At 53.4% G+C, this 12,288-nt stretch overlaps 1 protein-coding gene across 1 annotated transcript; it reads left to right on the top strand.

Annotated features, from left to right (window-relative positions):
* Window positions 1-4,833: 4,833 nt before the first annotated feature.
* On the top strand, window positions 4,834-6,512 carry LOC129201950 (hemoglobin subunit rho). Its single transcript, XM_054813947.1, has 3 exons — window positions 4,834-4,957; window positions 5,068-5,290; window positions 6,305-6,512. Exons 1-3 carry the CDS (start codon window positions 4,866-4,868, stop codon window positions 6,431-6,433), a joined length of 444 nt encoding a protein of 147 aa, XP_054669922.1. The 5' UTR covers window positions 4,834-4,865; the 3' UTR covers window positions 6,434-6,512.
* The last annotated feature ends 5,776 nt before the right edge of the window (window positions 6,513-12,288 follow it).

The following is a 12,288-nucleotide window of genomic DNA, read 5'->3' as shown; positions in this document are numbered from 1 at the left end:
CTGAGCAGATGAAAACCCCAGTGAGGGCGAGGGGTGAGCGCAAACCAACTCGGTTACAGGCAGGAAAAACACTGCCTTAAATGAGACTGCCTTGGAGACAGCTTGTCATGAATAAAAAAGCTGCTTTTGCCTATTTCTGGATTGCTTTTTCCCAAGTTCTTGTGTTGAGGGATAACTCAGAAGCTGTTTAATTAAATCTTTAGCTTTTCCCTGAATATCCTGGCTCCTATGCCTGACCACATGCCTCTCATCCCTTCACCTCAGTCAGCTCTGAACCCCCACAGATTCCAGACTGACTTATGGAATCACAGAACCCCAGCCTGGTTTGGGTGGGCAGGGACCTCCCAGCCCATCCAGTGCCACCCCTGCCATGGGCAGGGACACCCTCCACTAGCCCAGCTTGCCCAAAGCCCCATCCAACCTGGCCTTCAACACTGCCAGGGAGCCAGGGGCAGCCACAGCTTCTCGGGGCACCCTGTGCCAGGGCCTCAGCACCCTCACGGGGAAGGATTTCTGCCTCACATCCCATCTCCATCTCCCCTCCTGCAGCTTCAGGCCATTCCCCTTGTCCTGTCACTCCCTGCCCTTGGCACCAGCCCCTCTCCAGCTTTCCTGGAGCCCCTGCAGGGACTGGAAGGGGCTCTAAGGTCTCCCCGCAGCCTTCTCTTCTCCAGGCTGAACCACCCCAACTCTCTCAGCCTGAGGTCTCCAGAGCAGAGGTGCTCCAGCCCTCGCATCATCTCCGTGGCCTCCTCTGGACTCGCTCCAACAGCTCCATGTCCTTCTTGTGCTGGGGACCCCCGAGCTGGACGCAGCACTGCAGGGGGTCTCACCAGAGCAGAGCAGAGGGGCAGAATCCCCTCCCTCGACCTGCTGGTCACGCTGCTGGACACGCAGCCCAGGACACGGGTGGCTTTCTGGGCTGCCAGCGCACATTGCTGGCTCATGTTGAGCTTCTCATCCCCAAAGCCCCCAAGTCCTTCTCCTCAGGGCTGCTCTCCATCCATTCCTCGCCCAGCCTGGAGTTGTGCTTGGGACTGGCCTGACCCACGTGCAGGACCTTGCCCTTGGCCTTGTTGAACTTCACATGGTTTGCATGGTCCCACCTCTCCAGCCTGTCCAGGTCGCTCTGGATGGCATCCCTTCCCTCCAGCATGTCCACCACACCACACAGCTTGGTGTCGTTGGCAAACTTGCTGAGGGTGCACTCGATCCTGCTGTCCATGTCGCCGACAAAGATGTTAAACAGCACCGGTCACAGCACCAACCCCTGAGGAACAACACTCATCACTGGTGTCCACTTGGACATTGAGCCGTTGACCACAAATCTTGGAGTGTGACCATCCAGCCAATAAGGGACTTCAGGGCTGGGTATGTCCTGGCAGATGGCTTTACAGGGATATAGGGGCAGGGATGTATGAACAGGGTCAGGTCACATCTCCTGCTGTGCCCTGATTGTCCTCTGTGCATTTCTGTCACAACCAGCCTTCAGCCTCCAGACAGGGTCACTTGAGACCCAAATTTCAAACCCAGGAGATTTCCTATAAAATGAAAGCAATGCAGTAAAAGGCTGTAAGCCAACTAAAACACCGAGGCCCATGCTCGCATGATACGTCATTATGTGGCATGAAATCCAGGCCAGAGCAGTCAGAGCGAGGGGTGCGCCACACCTCCTGGAGCCAGGCCTAAAGCGTACAAAGGGTTAAACCTGGATCCTGAAATTAGAGATCCCCGTTAGGGGCAGAGAGGCATTCATTTAACCTGCAGTTATATTTTTCCCTTAGTTTATTGTTACGGCAGATAAACAATTTGAAATGTCTTTATGTTGGAAGCAGAGTGCCTCAGGCGATGAGCCACAGCTAAATTAGATCTAACTCTCCTTGCGGTAATAACATCAAGCTCTCTGCCTGCTTGCTGTAAAACTCCAGTCTGCTCCGAATCTGCACCGTGGTGCACCCATACCTCTTCTGTTTGTAGTCTTTCCTATTCTCCCTTTTTCTCCTACGGAAAAAGATTGCATTTTCAGACATTCTCCTTGGCTTTCATGTTCAGGCTAGTAACCAGACAGTCCCAACCGGAGAAAGTTGTATAAATTACGGTGATTCAGACCAACCTGCTGCTGCTCTGTGTGTCCCTGAATTTGTCACTGACCCCATCCAAAAGGGTTTTTAGCAGCTGCCCTGCGGGTTCCTTATGGTCTGTGAGCATTTGGGAAGTCTTTGCTGTGGTCCCAAATTTGGGGTTCGCCTGGACAGTAGCCTGGAGTCCCCTTTTGCCCCAGGCACCCTTTTCTGGAGCAACCCTTCGCGCCGTACCTGCAGGAGCAGTGTGGTGGGGCGAAGTCAGCTCTGGCCTGCCAGTTAAATCAAGGCACCGGTGCTAGGCTGGACGCAGCCAAAAGGACCGGTGGGGTAGGAGTAGGCTGAAGCTCCTGTATGAATCTTACAGCCCAGAGTGGCTGTACAAGGTCGTTCCTATTATGGACTCTCCCCATCCAGAGGCGTACAAGTCTCCAGTATGACCCTAACCCGATTAGCTGGCTGATTCACCTGCTATTATTCCTTTTCTATGAGTGCTCGTCCTGCCGGATTTAAAGAGTTTAAAGAATTACTGTGGGTATAACAGAAGCCATTAGAAGGAATCAATTCAGAAGAGCAGCACCAAACGAGTTTGCCTGGACGAAACAGCTGGAAGGACTTCAGCCTCTCTTCCCCCTGTTTCCTCTGCCTTCTCCCCCCTCGGCTCTTTGTCACCATCGTTAACCATCCTGTGAAGAAATGATCCTGCTCCTGCAACTGCACCAGCAAAACCAGACCCAGAACGGGTCAAAGCATGGGACCAGGACCTGAGGTTTATTACTACAAGCCACGTCGCTGCCTGCTTTTCTGCAGAGTGCAGGAAAATGGCATTTATTAACCATAGATTCTTGTTAATACAGTTAATGCTCTCCTCCCAGCCTCTGTGTTTGCTGTCGTCCTGCTTCTCCCAGCTTTGCACTCACCCTTCCCTCAGCTTTTTCATGATGCTGGTTCAAATTGAGAAGAAAAGCATGATTATCTTTTCTTTTTTAAAATTCGGCTTTGCAGAGCTGAAAATGAGACTCCTATCACAGATGAGGCAAAAGCATTCCTAATAATAGACCCAGATGTAGCTTGGATTTTATTTTCAATGTGGGTCTGCCAGGAAATGCGGACTACAGAATGAGAGAAGTAATAAATGAAATGGCCACGCAGGTCATTTATTGTCATCCCCCAGATGAGCGTAGAGCTGTTTTGGTCAGCTCTGTGCTCGGTTGTATGGGCTGGCTGGTTATCTGCCTGTGAATTTAGGGTTGTACATATTTGATTTCACCCTTTGAGTCCCGTCTTATTGAAAATCGACAACTTCTGACGTCTTCAGATCTCCTCAGGAGCCGAGGGTGTGTGAGCGTGTGTCTGCTCTTTAGGTGAGGAGCTAAAGCAAGCGCTGGCCACCTGCACGATACAATTATCTGCACTGAGCAGCCTCTGCTCCACAGCCTGTTATCAGACCGCTCCAGCAACTCACCCGCTGCCCAGAGGGGCCCATGGGCCTTGTCTGGGATTCAGAAATTTTTTAAAAAAATGAATAATGCCTCCTAGGACCCTGCGGCAAGGAGCTGAAATGTGACTGCAGACGTGAAGCACCCCAGCTGGGTCACAGTAACGGGCTCGTGCTGCTGCTCAGCGCGGCTCCGCTGAGATCGATGGACCAGTATCGATCTGTAACTGGAATGGGTCAGATGTCTGGATGAAACCTCCTAGGCTGCCTAGAGACAGACCCAAAAGTCTTGCCAGGATGCCATACACCTCGTGCTTCCTGGCTTTGCCTTTCTGACCATGGGAGCACGGCTTCACCTAAGGCTGAAAAACGGGAAAATGCCCCTGTAGTTCAATGGGAAGGCGACACCCCGAGTCAAACAAAAGCCTTTGGTCACATCCTGTCCTGGTGGAAAGGGATGTTGCCGGGCTGGTTGTAACCCGGTGAATCCTGCTATCCATGTGCAAGGCATTTAATTTCCCAGCAGGGAGCGGAGGGTGAGGTGCCTGCCTCGTTAAAACTGGACACGCATTAAAAGAGCAGAGCAGCCTGCCCCGGCACCAGCATCCCACACAGGAATTCCTCAAAACCTGGAGCACGGGGAGGTTCTCTCTGTTTCATTAACACGTGGCCGCACATCCATGGATCTCCAGCACCCGGTTCAGGTGTGCAGGAACTGGACCGACAGGCTGATGTTTTCCACGGTTTCGCCTGATGAAAGGTGCCTGCTTAGGAAAACAGACAAGGGCTTCTCTGCAAGTCTGTGTGTCCAGAGCTGCAGAGCTGCGGCCAAGGGCAGCAGCACTCAGCATCCCCAGGAGCGTGCTCCTGTGCAGAAGGACCTGCGAAGCACCTAAGTTCATAAATCCGGTCATCTATTGCATCAGAGAAATATCCCTCAAGTTTAGAGAGCCTGTAAATCTGACTCAAAGGTTGGGTGCTGCTGGCATGAGGCCGTTGCAAAGCACCTTGCACACGGGTGAGTGCCTGCTGCAGGCTGCAGGGCATGGGGCAGCGTGTGCACGCAGTCATGGGGGGAAGGAGAGGGAGATAAGAAGGTACTGTGTCCTGAGCCCGCCTGTTAAGCAAGGGTTTTTTCCTTGAAGACCACACGTCAGTGCAGACTGACCACTCCACGGACAGACCAACCCACTGCTGGTGCGGACCCCCACCCCGGCTGCAGCCAATGACCCCGCAGCGCAGGACGGGGAGGAGCTGCTGGCAGTGGATAAAAGCCACCGTGGGGTCTGCGGCTCAGCTACGGGGTCTGTGTCCTCCTGCAGCTCTGAGCAAAGCCGCCTGCCACCATGGTGCACTGGTCAGCCGAAGAGAAGCAGCTCATCACCAGCCTCTGGAGCAAGGTCAACGTGGAGGAATGCGGTGCCGAGGCCCTGGCCAGGTAGGTCCAGCTCCCGGGCATCTGCTCAGCTGCACCCTGCACAGAGAAACTGTGGCATTTGCATTTGGGAGCGCTAACGTGTCTGCTTGTGTCCCTCCATCTCTCCCCAGGCTGCTGATCGTCTACCCCTGGACCCAGAGGTTCTTTGATAACTTTGGGAACCTCTCCAGCCCCACCGCCATCATCGGCAACCCCAAGGTCCGCGCTCATGGCAAGAAAGTGCTCACCTCCTTTGGGGAAGCCGTCAAGAACCTGGACAACCTCAAGGCAACCTACTCCAAGCTGTCTGAGCTGCACTGCGAGAAGCTGCACGTGGACCCCGAGAACTTCAGGGTGAGCAGCTGTGCTTGGGGCTCGACCCTCTGTCCCTCCATCCTGCAGAATAGCTCAGTGCCTGGAGGGTATCAAACAAGCATAAACAGCACAGAAAGGGGCTGGCTTGGATGGAAACTGGGGGAGAGGAGAAGGCTGGGCATTTGATAATGCCATGGAAATGCCAGGCTCCAGGCTGTGAGGGGTCTGGGGACAAATATAGGGAGATGCTTTGGAAGCCTGGAGGCTCGTGCAGGCATGGCTTGAGAAAAGCAGGAGATGGATGCAGGGATGCCAAGTGGGACTGAGGGTGGAGAGCATGGGGGGAAGCGCCTGAAGGGTGCTGTCGCTGTGTCAGTGCCATGTGCAGCCTTTCCCTGGCACCTCCTGGCCCCCAGGATGGGGACCACTTTGTCTCCCCTTTTCCCAAGACTGGCAGACGTGGGAGGAGAGGAAAAGCAAATGTGGGATGGTCAGGGACTGGACACCGATGGGAAGAGATGAGATTTGGACAGGTCTGAGCATGGGGACAAGGTCAGTAGATGAGGGAGAGGAGCAGGAGGTGAAGGAAGCAAAAGACATCAGGGTGCAAGGGGGGGGTGACAGATGGAGCAGTTCAGGCTGGAAGGGACTGAGAGGGCTGGATGTGGCTGATGGCCTCTGTTTCAGCCTTTCTTTAAGCCTGACTTTGGGGATGTAGCAGGTAGACCTCACACTGACCACAACCCTCTGCTCAAGTAGGCATGGGGTTTCACAGCAGGAAAAAAAAAAAAAAAAGACAGAAAGTGTCTGGAAATAAAGTCTAGAGGCTGGAAAAAGCAGGTGTGAGACAGAGCGGGTGGATACTGGTGCATGCGGTCAGCACAGGAGTGTTTTCCTGCACAGAGAATTCAGCTGGAAGAGCTTCCCTGGGTCACAGCCTCCAGGACCCACCAGAGCAGCTGGGTTCCCTCCAGCCCATGGTCCCTGGGTCCTGCGTGGGGCAAAGGGGTGCTCAACTCCTGCTGACCTGATTTCCTTCCTCTTCCTCTCCAGCTCCTGGGAGACATCCTCATCATCGTGCTGGCCGCACACTTCGCCAAGGACTTCACTCCTGCCTGCCAGGCCACTTGGCAGAAGCTGGTCGGCGTGGTGGCCCATGCTCTGGCCTACAAGTACCATTAAACCCTCCCGGAGGAAGATGTGTCTGTAACAGTCAATAAAAAAAAAAATCCACATTTTCTGAACTTCTTAGCATGCTGCTGTGTCTCTGCGGCTGCCTGTGGGCTGGGAGGGAGGGAGCAGGGGGCAGGAAAGGGGGGAGATGGGCTCAGGGCTGCTGGGAGCATCACGCTGCAGAAAGGCAGCCAGGCTGGCCAAAGGGCCAAAGCCAGTCCTCCTGGCTATTTGGGCTCTCTCCGAAAGGCATCAGCCTGCTCGCTGCTGCCCTTTCCTGCCCGCCCGGCGGGGCTGGTCCTGGACCTCCACACACAAAGTGATGCTGGGATGCCCCGTGCACGTGGAGCTCCGGTGGGACATCTGGGGATGCTGGTGTCTAAACCAGTGATGGGCACGTCCCAGCCCACCTGGTACCCCTGAGATTGCCAAAATCACCGGGGACAGGGGGGATTTCTGACCTATCCTGCGCAGAAGGACGAGCTGCAGGGCAAGCCAGGGCCCCTCTGGCCCTAAACCTCTCAACCTCTGATGCATGCACGGATATAAATTTTCAGAGATTCACTGAAGCCAGCTTAAATTAGGCAGAAATTTGGTCCTTTATATTTTGGTACTGATGTATTTTTAAGAAGTTGATCAAAAGCATTTTCTGAATCAATGAAAATGCTCTTACCATTACTCTTGTGCATTTTGATCAGAATACGATATCTAAAAGAAAATGGGTATGATCCCAAGAGGAGGGGATGAGGGCAGCTTTTAAACAGGACCGATCAGAGCTTTTTTTACTCAGATTGGCTTAATGGAAGAATGTTTTTTCACTAGAATGGAAGGATTCTGCGTAAGCACATCAGTTTCAGCAATGCTTTTCCAGGAATAACTTAAAAAGCAACAGGGACAGACATGTCAGTGTTTCAGAATGATGAAATTCTTGTTTTGTATGATCTAGGGGTAAATTTTCTGCCTTTCTCCTGATAAAGCAGGGATTTGCAGTTATGACCCCTCCATCCTCCACAGACAGCCCATCTGACAGGCAAAGGATCCAGCCATGCTGGCAGTGCCGAGAACATCCTGGGCAGGGGGAAAAGTAAAAGAAACAAACCCCAGAAACCAGTCCAGCTTTCCTGCAGCATGTCACTCCCCTTTCAGCCATCTGTCGGGCATTTCAGCATGATTTCAGGAGGTAACACCATTCTCAATGTCTTGTTCCAGCTAGCACAGAAGTGTAATTCAAAAGCTTGGAAGTTGCCACCAAACAGAAAAGGTCTCCTGAGCTTGAGGCACGGGCGGACACAATTAACAAAACGACTGTGTGTGCACCCAGCTGGGTGCAAGCCAGCAGCACACACTGTTCGTGCGTCTATACCTCGGGGTCCCAGACCAGCAAGACCAGTGGCTGTGGACCTCAGCAGTATGTTTCCACCCGACATTAACACAGTGAATGTGCACATCGTTCTGCTCCTCCTCTCCCGCCCTGTGCCATGTGGGGATGCGGAACGCGTCCTGCTCCCTGACCGTGCGTTACAGCCAGCACCTGGATGGTTCTGTCAGCCTTAATCTGCAGCTAGAGGTACAGGCACGGGGCAGGACACGGTGCTGGTGTTGCAGAGCCAGGGTGCCAGGCTTTCCAAGCAAGAGCTGCCCCTCTCTTGTGTGAAGCAAGAGCAACGTTATGACCACCAACAGCCTGTCGGACCCCAAAGCGGGGCTACCAGTGGGCCCTGGATGGCAGGCTAGGTGAACACCACACCAAGCCTGGTGTTGAAATGACACTGCTGCCTAGTCCTAGCAGTGTTGCATCAGTAGCTCCAACAGCTCTTTAGAGAGGAAACGGTGTCAGCAGTACCTCCTTCCTTTGCAGCCGGGCAATGGAGCAGCACAGGGGAAGTGGCTCGACCAAAGCCCCTCCAGCAGCTGCTGGGAAAGCAGGGACCAAATGTGCATTTCCAGACCATCAGGCTGTGCAGACCATACCCCTCGGGGAGGAGAGCCCAGCCTCACCAGCACAGCGACAGGGGGAAAAAGCAGCGCTGGTGTTTCTCTGCAAGATAAAAACGTCCATCGTGGCGTTTCTGCAGTGGCGGTGCAGAGTGGCTCAGGCAGGGCTGGGAGCCATGAAGTGCCCAGGGGACGGTGAGCCATCAGCTTGGTCCTTAGCAGCTGGCTCGTGTTCAGGACCTGACCTCTGCCATTTCAGTGAGCCCCGGGTGCTCACCGTGAGCCCCAGGATCTCTGCGTGGTGCAAATGGCCTTTTGGAGCCCAGAGTCCCTTTGAAGCGGTTCCAGCCCTCCATGGCCTAACCAAGGCAGGGCTGGCTGATGCACATTCCCATTTTGCTGTCTGCTGCTTCCACTCCAGGGAGAAGGAGCGAGCTCCTGCCCTCAGCGAGGAGACCACGAGAGGCTGGCACGGAGTGGGATGAGCCCCAACAGGGATGTTCAGCTGGCGAAAGAAGATCACAGCAAATAAAGTGGGAACAAAGACACCTTTAAGACCTACTGGCTTAAGACACAATAAACTCATGTTTTGGAGGAGAGACAACAGGCTGGCCTGGATCCAGAGCGGCAGAGGCTGGTACAGCTGCCACCCCTGCTGATAAGGGTGCTGGTAAAGCTTGGTGTGGGACACTGCCTGCTGCAATCAGAGTGACCAATAAATTCTGCTTGTTTCATAAATGCTGTCACTGTAGCTGCTTTTTGCCACCATTGGGACAGTTTATCTATAAAAAGGGAAGGATCTCACCCGTGGAAGTGGGCATGGCCCAGTGTGGGGCCACAAGATGAAGGACTGTAGGGACTCTTCCACCCACATGAAAGGAAACAGCCGGCTGGAAGGATGCCCGAGGGAAGAGTCCTGAGCACAGTGAGACAGCAGAAATGCCCCTAGTTTTCCTTCTGGGGATGAGCATGCTGCAGGGTATCGCTGTGGGTGCACTAGGGGAAAGGAGATGTCCAAGTGGAGAATGGAGACGAGTGGTGTTCCTCAGGGGTCAGTACTGGGACCGGCACTGTTCAACATCTTTGTCAGTGACATGGACAGCAGGATCGAGTGCACCCTCAGCAAGTTTGCTGACGACACCAAGCTGTGTGGTGTGGTGGACATGCTGGAGGGAAGGGATGCCATCCAGAGGGACCTGGACAGGCTGGAGAGGTGGGACCGTGCGAACTGCATGAAGTTCAACAAGGCCAAGTGCAAGGTCCTGCACATGGGTCGGGGCAATCCCAAGCACGACTACAGGCTGGGCGAAGAATGGATGGAGAGCAGCCCTGAGGAGAAGGACTTGGGGGTATTGATTGATGAGAAGCTCAACACGAGCCGGCAGTGTGCGCTTGCAGCCCAGAAAGCCACCCGTGTCCTGGGCTGCGTGTCCAGCAGTGTGACCAGCAGGTCGAGGGAGGGGATTCTGCCCCTCTGCTCCGCTCTGGGGAGACCCCCCTGCAGTGCTGCGTCCAGCTCTGGGGGCCCCAGTACAGGAGAGACATGGAGCTGTTGGAGCGAGTCCAGAGGAGGCCATGAAGCTGATCAGAGGGCTGGAGCACCTCTGCTGTGAGGACAGGCTGAGAGAGTTGGGGTTGTTCAGCCTGGAGAAGAGAAGGCTGCGGGGAGATCTAATTGCGGCCTTCCAGTACCTGAAGGGAGCCTACAGGAAAGATGGAGAGGGACTGTTTATCAGGGAGTGTAGTGACAGGACAAGGGGTAGTGGGTTCAAGCTGAAGGAGGGTCGATTTAGATTAGATGTTAGAAAGAAATTCTTTCCTGTTAGAGTGGTGAGGCACTGGCACAGGTTGCCCAGAGAGGTTGTGGATGCCCCTGGCTCCCTGGCAGTGTTGAAGGCCAGGTTGGATGGGGCTTTGGGCAACCTGGGCTAGTGGAGGGTGTCCCTGCCCATGGCAGGGGTGGCACTGGGTGGGCTGGGAGGTCCCTGCCCACCCAAACCCATCTGGGGTTCTGGGATTCTGTAGAATCTCCCTTTGACTCTGTGAACTGGAAAAAAGCTACAGAAATTGCCTCCACTTGGCATGTTGTGATGAACTCTTCCCCTCCCACCCTGTGCTGCTAAACAGCCCCCTCAATAGGGGACCCCTGTACTGGGAGCTCTGAGCATCCAAAAATTGCCAGCCAGACCTCTGCCCCCAAGCCATAAAGCATGTGATTTTAAATTGTACTTAAAACACCTTGGATCGAGATGCCCTGTCAAGTAGGAGGGTGGAAAAAAGTCACAGCTTCCGAAAATATAGTAACTGAAGGGAGTAATGGTATTGACCAGAGGTAAGGTTGGAAGAACTTATTGACAGTTTTATTTGGAGCAGGCAGATAAGAGACAAGATAGTGCTCTTCAGATTTGTAAAGACGGCTGCCAAGCGGGAGACAAGAGGGCAGACTTCATCCTGCATGTAGTCAGAGACAATCCCTGCAAGGCTGTTTCTTAGGGCTGAATTATTTTATGCGAACAGGCAATCTGATCAAGACAGCTCTACTGATAGTTGGAACGCTGCTTGGCCAGGATGGCTTATTTTCAGGCGGGTATGAGGTATGCTATATATTAAAAGAATGCTTTTTTCTGCTATAAGCAGTGTCTGCACTCACAAGTTTGTCAGTGCTAGTGCCTGATATAGCAAAACCATCAAACTTTTGCCACGTAAACAAGGTTTTGTTGCATATTTCTGCTAGCAGTGTGAAAAAATAAGCATGGTTCCCTATTTGGTTCTGCTTTTTATTTGGTGTAAAGACCATTTCTGATTCGGGCAGGCTCAGAACTGTGCCCCAAAGCCAGCCAATTATTAGACTAAGGGACAGTCATCAGCCACATACATTAACGAGGCATTCAGACATCTAAAATAAGATGAATGCTGTGTTGTCCTCTTCCTGGAGGGCCAGCAGATAAAATTAACATCAAACTGGTTTTCCACGGTACAGCCTGGTCCTAGAGTCCCATTGGCACCAGGTGGGACTGACTGTCCACATGGGTGACATGTCTGGATTGTTCTCCTCACAGGACTAAGGCTAGGGGTTACACCATGCTCTTGAGACTCGTAACTCAGGGTTGTGCCTTCGAGAGGGACCCATGTTCTCTGATGACAGGGAATTGCACTAGGGATGGGCAATAGGAGAGCTTAGATTCAGAACAGCATGGACTACAATGATGGAGAACAACGACGGACAACAACTCTGAAGGACAGACAAGAAAGGAGGCTCTTGCATTTAAAGTATGGGGCCTAGATTTGGGAGTGATCATTCAGCCCTTGGTTCCAGCAAACTCTGATCCTTTAAGGCTGGGCTGGATGATGCCTAGAGTTGTTCAGGATGAATCATCATAGAATCATCATCATCATCGAATGGTTTGGGTTGGAAGGGACCTCAAAGCCCATCTAGTTCCAATCCCCTGCCACGGGCAGGGACACCCTCCACCAGACCAGGTTGCCCAAAGCCCCATCCAACCTGGCCTTGAACACTGCCAGGGATGGGACATCCACAGCTTCCCTGAGTCCCAGTAGTGCAGGGCAGCAAGACACCATTATGAGTCCGAAAAGATGGTCAAGGCGAAGATTGCAAACTCTTTGAATGTCACTGCCTGTCTTCTTGGGTCTGCACTGCGTGTTCAGCCTCCAGCTGCCTCTGCAGTACTGGAAACCCACAGCTGTGCAGGCAGCTCCACCTGCGCTCGGGGCTGCGAACACAAGTGCATGGGTGCGAGATGATGCTTGTCCACTCAAAGGCTGAGGGGGAAAGGGCCCCTTTTCCCCTTGGACAGCATCCAAAATTGCTATCTTTCCTTGTGCAGCCCAGCTCCCTCCCCAGCCCCAACCAATAGCTACGTGAACTCAGATTAGGACAAGCCGTTACTAGTGTATAAAAAATCCCTGGG

Source organism: Grus americana, chromosome 1 (genome assembly GCF_028858705.1).
Source record: "Grus americana isolate bGruAme1 chromosome 1, bGruAme1.mat, whole genome shotgun sequence".
NCBI lineage: Eukaryota > Metazoa > Chordata > Aves > Gruiformes > Gruidae > Grus > Grus americana.
This window is presented reverse-complemented; position numbering and strand designations above follow the sequence as displayed.

Coding starts and splice junctions, on each gene's coding strand:
- LOC129201950 (XM_054813947.1), top strand. CDS start 4,866: ATGGTGCACTGGTCAGCCGAAGAGAAGCAGCTCATCACCAGCCTCTGG. Junction 4,958..5,067: donor GGTGCCGAGGCCCTGGCCAG/GTAGGTCCAGCT, acceptor ATCTCTCCCCAG/GCTGCTGATCGTCTACCCCT. Junction 5,291..6,304: donor TGGACCCCGAGAACTTCAGG/GTGAGCAGCTGT, acceptor CTTCCTCTCCAG/CTCCTGGGAGACATCCTCAT.